At 46.1% G+C, this 17,462-nt stretch overlaps 1 protein-coding gene across 7 annotated transcripts in view; it reads left to right on the forward strand.

Moving 5' to 3' along the window:
• Positions 1-60: 60 nt before the first annotated feature.
• The window catches only part of SYCP2 (synaptonemal complex protein 2), a 752,024-nt gene continuing 734,622 nt past the window's right edge, over positions 61-17,462 (forward strand). For 4 of the 7 annotated variants that reach the window (XM_029611555.1, XM_029611561.1, XM_029611560.1 and 1 more), the window contains exons 1-4: positions 61-225; positions 323-403; positions 1,205-1,253; positions 4,658-4,721. In XM_029611555.1, the coding sequence (XP_029467415.1) occupies positions 4,698-4,721 (24 nt within the window). In that variant the 5' untranslated portion in view covers positions 61-225; positions 323-403; positions 1,205-1,253; positions 4,658-4,697. Of the gene's footprint in view, positions 404-1,204; positions 1,254-4,657; positions 4,722-17,462 lie in introns of all 7 variants that reach the window. The other 3 variants (XM_029611556.1, XM_029611557.1, XM_029611558.1) reach the window with 3 other exon arrangements.

The following is a 17,462-nucleotide window of genomic DNA, read 5'->3' on the forward strand; positions in this document are numbered from 1 at the left end:
ATGCACCCCCCCCATCCGGACGGAGAGCGCATGCGCATTGCTCCCGTCCCCCCCCCGCCCGCCTCCTGTCCAGGTCTTTTCCTCGCGCGCCTTTCCGCTGGCCGTAACGCACGCAGGGGCGCGTGCGCGAAGGCAGGAAGTCTCTTGGAAACCGTCGAAGACCCCCATATGCCTCCCTCACTCCGTTTTTTTCTTTTGCTTTGTTTTTTTTCCGGTGTCTTTGAGGTAGTTTGTTCACTTTTCACCTCACGGATTTCGTCGGCTCCGTACTGTTTGTTGTTTTTATACCCGCGCCCTCAGTGACTGTTTTGTTGTCTTGTAGGGGGATTTGATGTTACAGCTCCTTCCACATCAGCAACTGACTGAAAATTCCCCGTTACTTTGCATCCAGCTCTTCAAAGAGGTGTTACATTTGCACAAGTTTGGAATTTGTGAATGAGAATGCGTTTGCCCCTTTCTGTAGTTGTCAGAAAACATGGTCAAGACTATTAATATAGCTAAACTTAAAAAAGGTTTTGACAAGGGTGGAGGACAGGTCCATTAACAATTATTAGCCAGGCAAATTTAGGGATCAGCATCTGCAAGAGAACAACAAGGAATGCATCCCCCATTAAGATCTGCCAGGTGTTTTCTGAATTTACCCAGATTGGTCACTGTTAGAGACAGGATGTTGGGCTTCATGGACCTTTCCTGTCAACCATCATGGCACTTATGGATTAGAAGAGCAAATGTTTTGGGCATCTTTATTCTGTAAATCCAGATTTGGATTTAGACTGGCAGATGCCTACCACATTCTGAAGGAATCTAAAAACAGACTCCCCCCAACTCCCCATTGCTCTCTGATTTCCAGGGGAAAATCCCCCTACCCTACCCAATTTTAAATCCAGCCCAAGTACAGATGAATGAGGATTTGGGAGGTTTGTTAAAGAAAGCATTGTTTATTGAAATAGAACAATTGATATCAGGTAAAATTTATAAGGCGGATATAGTCTGCTTATTCCTGATGCAGTACCATGTAATTTACCCAATCTCTGGGTTTTCCCTCACATCTAAGAATCCTCTGTTTATCCCAGGCTTTACTGATTTCTATTATTGTTTTAACCTCCATTGGAAAGTTCCATATCCACCCTTTCTGTGAAGACATTTGTTTTTATTTATGTTACTTTAGCCTTACACTGGGACTTCCTCTTACTATATTTTACAGAAATGCACACCATACTAGAGATGATGTTTTACCAATGACCTGTACAGGGGTGAGCTTTTTACTACTTGTAATATCACGCAATATGCACACTAGTATTCTTCCAGCTTGTACTTTCTTGCATGCTATTTTCTGCCTTGATGTCCTCAGATTTGGTCATCTCAAGATCTCTGTACTGTTTGATGCAAATCAGTACTTCACTCACCCTTTCTTACATTTCTACATATGATGTGTGATTTTTAGGTAAATACCTAAACATTTTTTAAATGCTGCATTCTGCACTTAAATAATTTTTCAAAGCTCTGGGGGAGATTCCTTGAATCTCAGAAATATAGTATAAGTGTAAAACTGCAATAGAGAAAATGGACAAATTAAATGGCAGGGGGAATGAAGATAAGAGGATTTACAGTTAGACAACTTCCAACTAGGATTGAATTGCATAGTCTGGGTAAACAAACAAGCGTGGGAGTAGCTTGCTTGTTGCGGCGGGTACTACCCCGAACCAATTAAGCCTGATACTTCACGTTGAATACATATACAGCGCAGCTCACTGCTTCAACGGCAGGGGGAAATGAAGATAAGTGGATTTACATTCAGACAACTACTAACTAGGATTGAATTGCATAGTCTGGGAAAACAAGCGTGGGGGTAGCTTGCTTGTTGCTGCGGTTATTACCCCGAACCAATACTTCACTTTGAATACATATACAGCACAGCTCACTGCTTCAATGGCAGGGGGAATGAAGAAAAGATTATTTATATTAAGACAACCAACAAGGACTAAATTGCACAGGCTGGGTAAACAAATAAGCGTGGGCGTAGCTTGCTTATTGCGGCAGTTACTACCCCTAACCAATTAGGCTTGATACTTCAATTTTATGCAGCTCCAGCACTGCTCTCTACATCAGTGGCAGGGGTGGAAGGAAAATTAGAACCAAAAAGTTACTAATAAGGGACCTGACCTCAGTGGTCAGAGTAACAGTTAAGTATGAGAAAAATAAGTGTGAAAGCTTGCTGGGCAGACTGGATGGGCCATATGGTCTTCTTCTGCCGTCACTTCTATGTTTCTATGTAACAATCACCCCAGAGTTCTGAAAGAACAAAACAATGAAATTGCAGACTTTATTACTAGTAATCTCTAAGTTCTCTTTCAGATCAGTTACGGTACGTGAGGATTGGAGGGTGACCAACATAATGCCCATTTTTAAAAAAGGTTTTAGGGCTGATCTGGGAAATTGACATTGGTACTAGGCAAAATGATAAAAGTTATTCTGAAGAACAAAATTACTAACCATTTAGATAGACATAGATTAATGGGGAAAAGCCAACATGTATTTAGTAAAGATAATTCTTGTCTTGAAAATCTTAGATTTTTTTTTTTGAAGTAGTTAATGAACATTTGGACAAGGGTGAGTCAGTTGATATAGTCTATCTGGATTTTCAAAAAGCATTCGATAAAGCCCCTCATGAGAATATTAGTCATGGGATAGGAGGCAACATCCTGTTGTGAATTGGTTACTGGCTGAAAGATAGGAAACAGAGTACGACTGAATAGCCATTTCTATCATTGGAAAAAGGTAAACTATGGCATCCCTCAGGAATCTGTATTGGGACTAGTGCTTTTTAATATATTTATACATTTTTTGAAAAAGGGAGTGCCGAGTGAGATTATCAAATTTACAGATGACACAAAATTATTCAAAGTAGATAAATCACACATTGTGAGGAATTGAAGACAGTCTGATATACATTTGCATATTGATCAATCGATGTAATATCTATAAATATTTTACTGAAATGCTAGTATGTAACGTATAATTTGAACCCTATTACCAAACTATTGTAAGAGTAAATCATGAATAGATGGAGTGATTTTTACTTCGCTATGGGGAAGATTTTCAAAACGTACACGTGCTACCCAACCCCCTGCCCTCCCTTCCCCTATCCTGCCCTCTCCCTAGCCCTATTCTAACTAGCTCGAATTTTTTTATTTCACCTGTTGCTCCTGCCTCGGAGCAAGAGCAAATTGTGTGCACCGGCACAGCGGCAAATGGCTGCTGTGCCGGGAGCCTCTAGTCCCGCCCCACCCCCAGACCGCCCCTTTTTCAAACCCCGGGACTTACACGCGTCCCGGGGTTTATGTGTGTGGCCGGGGCCGTTTGAAAATTGGCCCAGTACGCGAAAGGTCTGGCCATACACATAAACCCCGGGCTTTTACGCATGCCGGTGTTTGAAAATCTACCCCTATATTATTAGATGTAGGCATTTTCTTTTTAGAAGTAACTTCAAATGAACAGAAATCATATTGTATTGAGATTGGGGGATTGGGTATCTAAATGGCAGAGGAAATTTAATTGGATAAGTGCAAAGTGAGTCATATAAGGAAGAATAATCCAAAGTATAATTATTTGATGCTATATTCTGTATTAGCCATCACCATACCATGCAGGAAAAGGATCTTGGAGTCACTTTGGAAAAAACTTTGAAATCCTTGGCTCAGTATGTTGCACCAGTCAAAATAGCAAATAGAATGTTAGGTATATAAGGAAAGGAATGGAAAATAAAACGTAAAATATCATAATGTGTCTATATTGAACAATGGTGCAACTGCATTTTGAATATTAAGAACATAAGAAAATGCCATACTGGGTCAGACCAAGGGTCCATCAAGCCCAGCATCCTGTTTCCAACAGTGGCCAATCCAGGCCAGTGTGCAGTGGGGCCAATCCAGGCCAGTGTGCAGTGGGGCCAATCCAGGCCAGTGTGCAGTGGGGCAACCAGGCCTGTGTGCAGTTCTGGTTGCCCCATCTCAAAAAAGATATATCAGAACTTGAAAATGTACAGAGAAGAATGACCATCATAATAAAGGGGGTGAAATGCCTCCCTTGTGAGGAAAGGCTGAACAGGTTAGGGCACTTCAACCAGAAGAAGAGACAGTTCAGAGGAGTTATGATAGAGGTCTAGAAAATCAAGAGTGGGGTGGAATGGATTAATAGAGAGGAATGGTTATTTACCCTTTCCAACAGTATTATTACTAGGGGACTTTCCATGAAGCTAGCAGGTAACACTTTTAAAACAAATCAAAGTATTTTTTCACTTGGTGCACAATTAAATTGTGGAATTTGTTGCCATATTATGTGGTGAAAGCAGTTAGCTTTCCTGATGGAAACGTCCATAAACACTATAAGCCATGTAGACTTAGAAAAGCCACTGCTTATCCTGTTATGAGCAAGAAATATTGAACCTTTTCTTTAGTAGCCTATCGGGTACTTGAGACCTGGAATGGCCTCTGTCTGAGACAGGATGCTGGGCTTGATGGCTGTCCATTCATGGCATTTATGTTCTTAGGGACTGTACCAAGGTAAAAAGTCCCAATAGAGTAGATATTTAACTCTTATTAACATCTGTCAAATATATTGCAAGGTTATTTATAGTAATTATTTGTTTTATCTCTAGATATTTTATTGTGGTTCAACTGCATAAATACAATTGCAAGATGCCTGTTAGACAGGAATTGCAGGTAATTCATTTTGTATGGGTTTGGGGGAATACAATTATTTATTTTAGTTTTAAAGATTAATTAGTAAGCTTTTTACTCATGTTCCCTTTAATTTGCAAATATGCCTTTTTCTTAATTTGAGAGAATAATTTTAAACCCTGAGTTTTGGTTAAGTCAACTAAATTTTGCTTTTATATTAATGGACTGTAATGTGTGGAAGTCGGTTGTGGGTGAAATTGGAAAGCATGTGGGTTCTAGGTTGTTTTCTAGCTGTGATAGTTTAGTCGGCAAAAACTAGATGTTTTGATACAGTGAGAAGATTTGGTGTGCCTTCAGGGTTTTTGTCCATCTTTACCTGATGGAGTGTGATATGTTTAGTGTTTTTTTTAAATTCTGTACACTGCTTTGGATGTCTTCTTCTATCAAGGGCCAGAACAGGGGTTTATAAATGTATTAATAAATAAATAAAAAGTTGTGATGTGTAAAAATAATCAGTTTACTAGCAGTATATCATTCTATCCAAAGTAAAAAATATTATCATGTTTTGGAACTGTTACAAAGTTTTAAAAAGCCTTAATTTGCATAATTATGTTTCTGTCGCTTATTATTTTAGTTAGCATTTTGTACATTTAGGACCGAATTTTCAAAAGCATATATGTGTGTAAGATTCTATTTTAATGCTTATTTAGACCTTTTTAAAATTACCCTTGGTATTATATATATCAATGTATGCACGAAAACAATTTCATGCACACTTTTACACATACTTGGAAGCGGTGTTCCTGGGGCAGACTTAGGGCATACATCGATTAGCACTATAGAAATGTTAATTAGTAGTTATAGGTGAATTTTCAAAAGTTGCCTGTAAAAAATAGCACGCATATAAAATAGCATATATGAAAGCACATGCTATTTTAGAAACTTCATCATACACATGTAAATCAAGATCCGTGAGTAAATTTGTCTATGTATAAAAGTGGTGGGCTAGGGGCCTTCCAGGAAGGGGGCCAACATTTACATGAGTAAGTTACTATTTTATAAGCAATTTATTCATGTAAATTTGGTGCCTTTCTTGACTATATTACTGCTGCTCAATATCTGGAATAAGTGATTGTTAACATTTTAAAAGTGAAAAAATGAGAGGTGATTCATCTGGGTGAAATGGGACTTCATGCTGAAGAGCCAGGAGGGTCTTCACGAGCTGCAGATGAATTGAGCGAATTGATAGATTAATTGGTAAAATTGGTTAGTTTATTGTCGTTCACATGTTAGTAAATTCCCCAACTTGTACATGTAAAAACCGACTTATGGGGGTAAATGCTTCTAATAATAAGTGTAAAATCTAGCTTGTTGTTGCCCAGGTAGAGTGTCCATCAAGCTAGGTGGAGAGAACATTCCCCAAATCTCATCTTGGAGTGAGTTTCCTCACTCCGAAGGCCATCAAATCTTCACAAGAGACCACTGTTCTGTTCGTACATCTCATGTTGAATGTGAAAGTGGCCCCCAACCCCCTACACTAATACCTAATCCCCACCTCGAGTTACTAGGTGGGCCTACCATAGGGATACAAATACCTGTCTAGGGGGGCCTCTAGCGCACAACGTACTGCAAATGAAAGAGGTGTAGCTATTTCGCAGCACACGATAACTCTTTCGTACTTTACATAAACTCCGCCCCCTGAATACAAAATTAAATATTCACAAATCGCGTTAACGGCTGTTAGCACGATTTGTGGAATTATCTCCTGCGGTAACTCCTTGGAAAATGACCCCCTAAATCAGATAAATAACACTTTTAGACTTAGCTGACTAAGTAGCACTTCTTTTAAATTTATCTGGCTGTCTTACATAGCCAAATAAGTTTGAAAAGTGCTACTTAAATGGGCAAGTAGCATTTTTCAGACTTATCCTTGTGCTTTTACATACATGAGAATGTTTGTATGCATATGTACTCATATTTATGTGTGCACATATCATTTGCACACATGTTATAAAATACTGTAGCAACTTTGCTTGCACCTATATATATGCATATATGGGCACACATGAGCAGTTTTGAAGATTATCCTCTTTCCTAGCATGTAGACAGATGGACTCAGGACCAGTGGTTTATACTCCCCTACTAGCAGATGGAGATGGAGCAAGCTGACATCACAGTATATATGACCCTGCAGTGACCCCAGCCTGTGGTGGACATGCAGCTCCCTATGGAAATTGCTTTGAGTTTTTTGAAAGGAAAAATTTGAAATTCTAAATTCAGGAAAAGAAAGCCCCACTCTCCTGCGGTAATACCTAAAGGTCCCTCCCGCCATGGAGAATTCCTGAGGCGATTTCGTGATCCCTCAGAGGTGGACCTTGGTCCGGTAGCTGGGTTTCCCACGTGGACTTAGCTGCTAGTTCAGCTGTTAAGGCAGCGGGTGCAGGAGGCCGAGCGTGGCAGTGACGGCAGATGCTCTCTCCCCCAGCAGCCAGAGATTGTCTCTGTACTCAGCCGGTAAGTGCTGAGCTCAGGTAAGGTTTAAAAAAAGAAAGTTTTACCTGAATCAGAGACAGAGGAGTTTCAGGACTTCCTCCAGTCTCCGTTCTTGATGCGCCGATGTTCGTTCCCGCTCCTGTTGGGGTTGTGCAGCTGGGTTGCCTGGCGGGTTGAGCAGCCTCCGGTGGGCTAGGCCCTGAACTTAGGCTTTTTTCTTGAACGCCGCATGGAGGCCTCAACAGCCATTTTCGTGCGCTCTTGTGCATCTTTTTCTTTTCTCTATAAGCCGTTGGTGTCCACAGTGTGCCGGCTCTGCACATGCGTTGTGTGCTCGGTTTTTGGGTGTGCTCTTTATGTGCACATACTTTTTTACGCGCTTAACTTGGTGCACAGGTGCGTGCTCCTTGCTGCGCTTTCTTCTAGGCACTTGTTTATTCTATTATGAGAGCTACATAAACAGTCAACCAAGGCGTGACTAGGAGCTTGGGACTCCCATCAACAACATGGTAAATTCAGCCCTGCTATCGACGGGAAAAGCAAGTTAGCTTACCATAAACTGTGTTTCCGTAGATAGCAGGATGAATTAGCCATGCGGCCTCTCCCTCCCTGGACAGTCAATATTACATGTACATATATAGCTTAATTACTGACTGAGGAGAATCTGTCTTCCTGCGCAGGAACACACGTGCAGCCGCAGAGCAAAGCTCTGCACTAAGCTTTGATAAAGCTCCGCCTCCTGGGTCTTGATAGGCAGTCCCATCAACAGCATGGCTAATTCATCCTGCTATCTACGGAAACACCGTTTACGGTAAGAAAACTTGCTTTATGTGCACATATTTTTTTACACGCTTAACTTGGTGCACAGGTGTGTGCACCAAGTTAAGCAATTTGTTTATTGCATAGCGCCCGCAAGGGGGGCGCCATGCAATAAACAAATTAGGGGGTCGCGCTAGCAAGGAGGTGCTAGGGTCGCTTGCACGACTTTAGCGCCTCCGTGCTAACGCGACCCCACTGTTACCGGCGGTCTGCCGGTTATGAACACCGACGCCAAAAAACTCGGCATCGGTTTTCATAACTGCAGTCAGCCAGTTATGAAAACCAAATGCGGCCGGCTGAAGTTATTTTTTTTCTTTTTTCTTTACTTTTAAAGAAGTACAGAAAAGCATTTTTTTCTGCTTTTCTGTACTTTTTTTCAATGCGGTCAGCTATTAACGCCTGCTCCAGGCAGGCGTTAATAGCTGGGCGATAAATGTGCGTCTGAGACGCACATTTATTTTTTTGCATTTGGAGTGAATGAGTAATAGCCTCATTCACATGCATTTGCATGTGATGAGGACTATCTTATTCACTCCACATTGGATGCTTGTTAAATAGGTGCTAATCCCCCTATTGCATTAGGGGGTGGATTATTGCTTATTTAACCTGCGTCCAACTGCGGGTTATACAGTGCGCTCAGCTGAGCGCACTGTATTGCATCGGCCCCTAAATGTCTTCCTATTTGTGTTGCCTGTCATATTAGAGCTTCTCAGCCTGACCTGGTGTCTAACCTGTGTCAGTGCTGCCCAGACGCTCAGGGAGAGTTGTCTTCCTCGGATTTTGCTAAGCTTGGCTCTTCCCATTCTGATGATGGGTTGGTCATGGCCTTGACTGGGGGGATGCCAGATCCTGGTTCTCCCGTGACTGGGTCCTTCACTGGCAAGGGCAGTTTAGTGGGACCAGCTCCATTTCCTTCTGGGCTTGGTCTGGATCCGGCTGCGTTTTCTTGGGTGGAAATTTTTGAAGGCTTGCAAGCCTTTCTTCAGGCGTAGTCCTCTGCTTCCCACATTTCAGTACGGATAGACCCTCAGCAGTAGCTCCTCCCTCTTCCAGTCCTATGCTTAAGTGCCGGGACTCACCTCGGCTCCCTGCGGGTGTTCTCGACAGGAATCCAGATGGCAGTGATGATGAGGTTGATCCTGATTCCCTGGAAGATGGGGAAATTCCTTCAGGGTTGGAACCGTATCGAACCATGTTGGGGTTCTTTCATTTGGTTTTTTTTTTAAGAAAAAAAGAAATATCTATATGCAACAATCCAAGTCCTCATCTAAGGAGCACAAAAAGAAAGAAAACATTCAAAGAAAAAAAGAAAGGGAAAAACTATGACACTTGTTCTAAGGCTTTTATTTCATATATTGAAAGTACCCCAATTTGACTCCCCCTATTTTTTATCAACAGACTTGTCAGCAATAAAAGTCTCCAAATACAATGGATCTGTGAAAACATACTGATCCCAATAAAGTTACAGTACATTTGCAAGGAAATTTTAAAAAGTAAGAGGCACCCAATGCAATAACATTTATTTTTAGTTGTAAAAGGCTAAAGAAGTTAGGGCTGTTCAGTTTGGAGAAGAGACGACTGAGGGGGGGGATATGATAGAAGTCTACAAAATCATGAAAGGACTTGAACAAGTTAATGTAAATTGGTTATTTACTCACCGTTAATAGAAGGACCAAGAAGTTAGCAAGTAGCTCATTTAAAACAAATTGAAGAAAATTCTTTTTCACTCAGCACATAGTTAAGCTCTGGAATTTATTGCCAGAGGATGTGGTTACAGCAGTTAGTGAAACTGGGTTTATAAAAGGATTGGATAAGTTCCTAGAGGATAAATCCACAAACTGCTATGATGTAGTTAATAAGCAATAGTAGCTTGTGATCTATCTAATGTTTGGGCACTTGCCAGGTGCTTGTGACTTGGATTGGCTACTGTTGGAAACAGGATACTGGGCTTGATGGACCCTTGGTCTGCCCCAGTATGGCATTTCTTATATTATGTTCTTATGTTCTTTTCTGCGGAACTGTGTCTCTCATGATACATCAGGAAAGGTTTGGACAATATGTCCACAAAAGACAGCATTTTTAAATTTAAAGTACTGTCTAAGGATCAGATCTTTATCCTGTTCAGATAATAAAGTAATAGGCGCTGCCCTGAGGAGCGGGGAAGCGCGGCACAGTCAAGGTACACAACGCGCTACCCCGAGGAGCGGGGGGCGTGGCTCAGTTCACAAGTACAGGCACGGCCCGCAGAGCGGGGTACACCAGCACTAAGTCTCCACGAAGCAGAGTAGTAAGGCCATGGCCCGCAGGGCGGGGTACACCTATGTTGGATCGCCACGAAGCAGAGTTGTAAGGCAATGGTCCGCAGGGCGGGGTACACCACGCTGAATCTCCACGAGATAGAGTAGAACAGCAATGGCCCGCAGAGCGGGGTACACAAATGTTGAGTCTCCACAAGTAGAGTAGTTCCGGGAGCAACCCCGAGAAGCGGGGAAACTGGTAGACAACGTCCAAGGCGCAGGGCCCTCCGAGGAGCAGATAGCCAGAGACAGGAGCAGGGCCCTCGAGGAGTGGGTACCCGAGATTGTCTCATGCCAGAAGGAGCAGGAACCAGGAACCAGCGTCCGTAGAGAGGTCAGCAGGATCCAGCAAGGAAGAAACTCGTTGCCAAGTCGGTTAGAACCAGGCCCCGATGGTGCTTAAGAGTCCAGGGCTAGTGATGTCATCAAGAGGAGATGCTCCTGAGGTTCCCGCCCTGGCGTCCTTAAAGGAGGGCCATGGAGTGTGTGCACGTGCCTAGGAAAGCCCGGGAGAAACATGGCGGTTGGCGGCGTCCTCGCCGCCCTGGGCGGTTCTGGAACGGAGCCGTTTGTGTCGGAAGTGGCTAGCCACAGCCGCGAGTCTTCCCAAAGGAGAGAGGGTAGCAGCACACGAAGTGAGTAGATGCGGTCATAACAGTACTCATGATGGATGTGAGCCTCCAGGGATGGGAGTTGACAGTGCAGGGGCACTGGAGTACAGAGGAGTCTCTCTGGAGCATCAATTGGCCGGAAGCCTGTGCCATTCGGTTGGCATTCTTGCGATTTGTTGATCTCTTACAGGGGTGAGCGGTCTGAATCATGTCAGATATTGCGATGTCGGTGGCTTACATCTAACACCAGGGAGGAACCAGGAAGTGTTGCAGGAAATAGCCCAACTCATGAAATGGGTGGAAGTACATCTTCAGAAGATCTCAACCTCACACATTGGAAGAAAAGGCAATGTAAGAGCCAACTTTCTCAGCAGACAGAGTCTGGATCCAGGAGAATGTGGATGAATATTGACTGTTACGGACCTTGGATGTCAAGCGACATATCATGAGTTATTTGGAGGTTTCTAAACCTCTCAGGAAGATGGACTGGCTGTTTATACTCCAAGGTGGGGGTAAACAGGGTGAGCCGGGGTCACGGGTTTATTGGACTGCGGGCAGCCTCCCGTTCTGTTCGGGAGTAGCTTTCATCCATCCCACTGGTCGTGGATTGACCTGTCTGAATGCTAAGAAATGAGAAATTACTATTTACCTGATAAGAAGGGTAACAAGAGCAGGTCTCAGCAGCAGTGTAATGCCCAATCTTGGAAAAGGATCAGGATGAATGCCAGAAACTTAAATTGCAGCAAATGTCAACCCCCCCTGCTGTAGAAAAGGAGCAGTAGATGTAGAATCAGGACTCCCTTCCCCAGAGAAAAGGAGCCAAAGAATTTTCTTGGGTCAGATTAGGGCCTGGGAGGACTGAAAGGGGGCTGTGGAGAAAGTGGGTGGGAAAACTGGAGTAAGAGAGAGAATTGTATTAAGATAGGATGGGGGGGAGTGTAATCTCCTGGGAAGAAATGTTCTCACCATTATATTCCTGCTGCCACTCCCCTCCCCCCCAAAAAAACCCCCCCAACACATTTACAGGTGTGGAGAGTAGGAGTATATGGCTAGTGGATTTCATCCCTTGTGAGCAAATCTTGGAGGAATCTTTCAAGCCCTACTATGTTAACATTCTTTTGCATTATTGCAAAGCCGATACAGTAAGGTGCGGTAGAAAGAGGTGCGTTAGTGCCGGGCGCACCCGTGTTTGCCGTACGCACAGTCTGGATCACATACCAGTGTCAAGATAGGACACCAAACCTCTAAACCCAGAAATCTAGCACAAGGTGTCCCACAAGGGTCCTCACTGTCATCAACTCTATTCAATGTTTATCTATCTCCGCTATGTAAACTGCTGGTTAAATTGGATCTCCGCCATTTTATATACACCGACGACGTGCAGATCCTCATTCCCATCAATGATTCACTGGACAAAGTGCTGAAAACTTGGGATTCGGCCCTTGCTGAAATAAAAGAGCTACTCATGGAAAAATGTCTTGCAATAAACACTAACAAGACGGAACTCCTCATCATCACACCGAACAAGAACAACACTACTAACACATCATCTATCCTTACAGCTGACAGCCTCCATTTAAAGCACGTCCGCAGCCTGGGGGTCATGATTTTCAATCACTTCTCCTTTAAAAATTTTATCTCATCTACTATTAAAAGTGGCTTCTTTTAAGTTACTTACGCTGAAAAGAATTAGACCTCTTTTACATGCTCAGGACTTCCGGACAGTGTTGCAAGCCACAATCTTACCAAAACTAGACTATTGTAACGCACTTCTGCTGGGTCTCCCAAAAAACATAATTCAACCTTTGCAGATGCTACAAAATGCAGCTGCTCGCATACTAACTAATACCCGAAGACACGAACACATCACCCCGGCCCTAATGTTTCTACATTGGCTTCCTGTATCGTTCAGGATCACTTTTAAAGTGCTCTCTCTCATCCATAAATCAATACACAACCAAGAGATGCTATGGTTCTCTGATCAGTTTATTTTCCACACATCTAATAGACCAATTAGGAATATCCACAAAGCCAAATTAGCTGCTCATCCACTCAAACACATCAAGCACGTATCCACAAGAGAACGTTCCTTGTCTATTGCTGGGATCAACTTATGGAACAATATGCCATTGGACTTACGTTGTGAACCCTGCCACAAAACGTTCAAACAAAACCTCAAAACATGGTTGTTTGAACAAGCATACCATAGATGATCAATGTTTAACTTGAAAATTAGTTTTAATTGAAAATCAGTTTTTCTGTATAAAGTTGTCAACTACTGTTGAAGTTAATTGTTCACATTCCTATTAACAGTTGTATGCAAAATCTGTTGCTATTTATTGTTTTCTTACTGTATAACTTGTTACTTGTAAAGCATTGTGCTATGTTATTGTTTTCTGTAAACCGAGGTGATGTAGACCTTTACGTACCGCGGTATATAAAAATCTCCAAATAAATAAATAAATAAATACCGCTCGATACTGTATTTAAATGGCATGCAAATGCAAGCCGCGTCCAACGCATATCCAACGCGCATCCATGAAGCGCAATCCATTTTACTGTATAGGCGCTATACAGCGCCTATACAGTATCCTGGGTGCGCTGGTACCTGTCATTTCAAATATGATGACAGGTACCAGGAAGTGGATCCCAACTTTAAGCAAAAGAAAACCTAAAAACCTAAAATCCAACGCACCGGAAAAGCCACTCTTCAGATCGCTACTAATCCCATCCTCCAGCCCCCACTCACCTGCCCTGGCCACGTCCATGGGTGCCGGTCTCCGGGGCAGCCCCAGTCCTCTCTCCCATCTTCCCAGGGGCAGCCGGCGAGGCGGCTTCCAGCAGCCCTCGCCGGCGATGGTGAATGGGCGCACGCCGTGACCTCTGACATCCAGCCGGGCGCTCAGGTGACGGCGGGCATGCGTTCATGCACCTTCGCTGCCATGAGCGCACGCTGTGACCTCGGATGTCCAGCCGGGCGCTCAGGTCATGGCGTGTGTTCATGCACCCTCGCTGGCGGGGGCTGCTGGAAGCCGCCTCACGATCCGCCCTGGGCACTCCGGGTGGGACGGGCCATGGACAATCTCTACCCCCTCCCGGAGGAATGTTTGGAATTGTTGAAAAATCCCTCGGTGGACTCCTCCGTCTCGGCGGTCACTAAACATACCACGATCTCGGTAGAGGGATCGACGGCACTTAAGGACGGGCAGGATCGTAAGCTGGAGGCACACATGAAGCGCATCTTCGAGGTCTTGGCTCTCGGAGTCCGGGCATCTTGCTGCAGCAGCCTCATGCTGAGGACAGGCCTTAGTTGGGTTCAGCAACTACTCTCCTCCCAGGACCTTCCGCCGTCCGAGGCGGAACAGGCTGAGCGTCTGGAAGCTGTCATCACTTACAGTGCCGACGCGTTCTACGACCTCGTGCGTATTCAGGCGAAGGCAATGGCTTCGGCGGTGTCTGCCTGCAGACTCCTCTGGCTATGCAGTTGGTCAGCTGATCAGTCCTCCAAAGCCCGGCTAGGCATGTTGCCCTTCAAAGGTAAGCTGCTTTTTGGTGAGGACCTTGAGAAACCTATGGACTTCTTGGGGGACAACAAGGTCCATAAGCTTCCGGAGGACCGTCCTAAATCCACCCGGTCCTACACCCCCTCCCGTTCTCGCTTCCGGGGCCAGCGTCGTTTTACTCCGTGCGGGCGGGGTGGTTCCTCGGGGGGTTATTCTTCCCGGTCTCAGTCTTGGTCGCAGCCCTTTCGTGGTCGGCAGCCCTTTCGTGAGGGCCAGACCGCATGCTCCACCCCCAAGCCTGCCACACAGTGAAGTTCAGCTGACTCGTTCCTCGGTCCCTCCCCTAGGTGGCCGCCTCTCCTTGTTTTTTGAGGAATGGGTCAAGATCACGTCAGATCAGTGGGTTCTCGACGTTATCAGAGATGGGTATGCCTTCGAAATTGTTCGCGACCTACCGGATCGCTTTCTCTTTTCCCCATGCGGATGGTCCAAGAGTGACGCAGTGGAACAAACCCTCACCAGACTCTTGGCTCTGGGCGTGGTGGTCCCGGTCCCAGAGAGGGAGCATGGCGCCGGCCAGTATTCTATTTACTTCGTCGTTCCCAAGAAGGACGGCTCCTATCGTCCGATCCTGGACCTCAAGAGAGTCAATAGGGCCCTCAAAATTCCTCACTTCCGCATGGAAACTCTGCGAGCGGTTATCGCGGCGGTCCGCCCTGGAGAGTTTCTCGCTTCTCCCGACCTCGCCGAGGCTTACTTCCATATTCCGATTAACCGCGACTACCAGAAATACCTATGCTTCCATGTTCTCAACCAGGACTTCTAGTTCCGGGCGCTTCCTTTCGGTCTTGCAACCGCGCCTTGCACCTTCACCAAGGGCATGGTGGTGGTTGCGGCGGCTCTTCGCCGGGAGGGAATCCTTGTTCATCCCTACCTGGACGACTGGCTCATCCGGGCCAAGTCGGCGGCCTCGTGTCAACTAGTGGTGGATCGCGTGTTGTCCCTCCTTGCTTCTCTCGGGTGGATAGTGAACTTCTCCTTGAGCAATCTTCAGCCCTCCCAGGAGTTAGAATTCCTGGGAGCCCACTTCGACACCCGAGCAGGCAGGGTCTTCTTACTGTGTGCACGCGCCCTCAAGCTGATCGAGCAAATCCAGAACCTGATTGCGCTACCCTTCCCGATGGCTCGGGACTACCTGCAGGTTCTGGGATCCATGGCTTCCACCATCGACCTTGTGCTCTGGGCCTTTGCTCATATGCGTCCGTTACAGAAAGCTTTGCTGTCCCGTTGGCAGCCGGTGTCGGAACAGTTTCACATAGTCCTTCCGTTTTTGGACTCTACAGTCGACGACTTGCAGTGGTGGCTGTCGCTTCCTCATCTCCTCCAGGGGATGCCCCTCCAAGCGCCACAATGGACGATAGTGACCACGGATGCCAGTCTGTCGGGCTGGGGTGCGGTTTGTCTCTCCCAATCCACCCAGGGAACCTGGTCGTAGAGTCAATCTCGTTGGCATATCAATCGGTTGGAGACCCTGGCGGTGCGCCTGGCCCTCCAGGAGTTTCTCCCCCCTGCTCCGCGGCAAAGCGGTAAGAATCCTGTCCGACAACTCTATCACAGTGGCTTACATCAATCGTCAAGGGGGCACCCGCAGTCCCCTGGTGGCCTTGGAAGCCAGCCATCTCTTCTCTTGGGCGGAACGGCATCTACAGTGTCTGGCGGCCTCCCACATTGTGGGCAAGGAAAATATTCAAGCCGATTTCCTCAGCCGTCAAGCTCTCGATCCGGGGGAGTGGGAGCTCTCGGAGGTGGCCATGGATCTGATAGTGGACAGGTGGGGTCCTCCCCACCTAGACGTCATGGCGACCCTGCGCAACTCCAGGGCCAATCTGTTTTTCAGCCGCTGGAAGGAGCACGGTTCAGAGGGCGTGGACGCTCTGGCTCTTCCTTGGCCAGCGGACGTCCTGCTGTACGTGTTCCCCCCGTGGCCCTTGGTGGGAAAAGTCCTCAGAAGAATCGAACTCCACCGGGGACCCGTGGTTCTAGTAGCACCCAAGTGGCTGCGGAGGCCGTGGTTGGCAGATCTCGTCAATCTGGCGACGGATGGACCCCTCTGCCTCTGTCATCTCCCTCGCCTGCTTCGGCAGGGTCCTGTATTTTTCGACCAGGCCGATCGCTTCTGTCTAGCGGCCTGGCTTTTGAATGGCGACGCCTGAGGCGTAAGGGCTATAAGGAGGAGGTCATCTCCACCTTGCTTCGGGCCCAAAAACAGTCAACTTCCCTGGCCTACGTGTGTATCTGGAAGGTTTTTGAGGCTGTTTGTGCGGAATCCGGTATCCCAGCGCATTCCGCCCCGGTCTCGGTGGTCTTATCCTTTCTTCAGAAGGGTCTTTCTAAGGGCCTCTCCCTCAGTTCTCTTCGAGTTCAAGTTTCTGCGCTCAGCTCTCTCTTGGGTCGGGTGGAAGGTCATTCCCTAGCAGCTCATCTGGACATGATTCGTTTTCTGAGGGGCGTTAAGCATCTTCGCCCCCCTTCTTGTGCCACTTGTCCGTCGTGGAGACTTAATCTGGTCCTTCGGGCCCTCTGTGCGGCCCCATTCGAACCTCTCTGTCGCACAATGCTAAAAGACCTTACGCTAAAGACTGTCTTTTGGGTCTCCATTTCTTCCGCTTGGCGGATCTCTGAAATCCAAGCGTTGTCCTGTCGGGAGCCCTTCTTACGCTTCTCCGATTCCGGGGTCTCTCTCAAGACGGTCCCTTCCTTCTTACCTAAGGTCGTTTCTAGCTTTCATGTCAACCAGTCAGTGGAACTCCCAGCATTCTCCCCAGAGGAGGTTGCGTGTACGACTGGCGGTGATCTCCGTCGGCTGGACGTCAAGCGAGTCCTGCTTCGCTACCTCCAGGTTACTAAAGACTTTCGGGTCTCGGACCATCTTTTCTTTCTCTGGAGTGGTCCCAATTGGGATAAGCCAGCTTCTAAGACCACTATTGCGCGGGGGTTGAAGGAAGCCATCTCCTCAGCCTATCTTTGCCAAGGTCGACCTATACCCGAGGGCCTCAAGGC

This window comes from Rhinatrema bivittatum, chromosome 8, assembly GCF_901001135.1.
Source record: "Rhinatrema bivittatum chromosome 8, aRhiBiv1.1, whole genome shotgun sequence".
NCBI lineage: Eukaryota > Metazoa > Chordata > Amphibia > Gymnophiona > Rhinatrematidae > Rhinatrema > Rhinatrema bivittatum.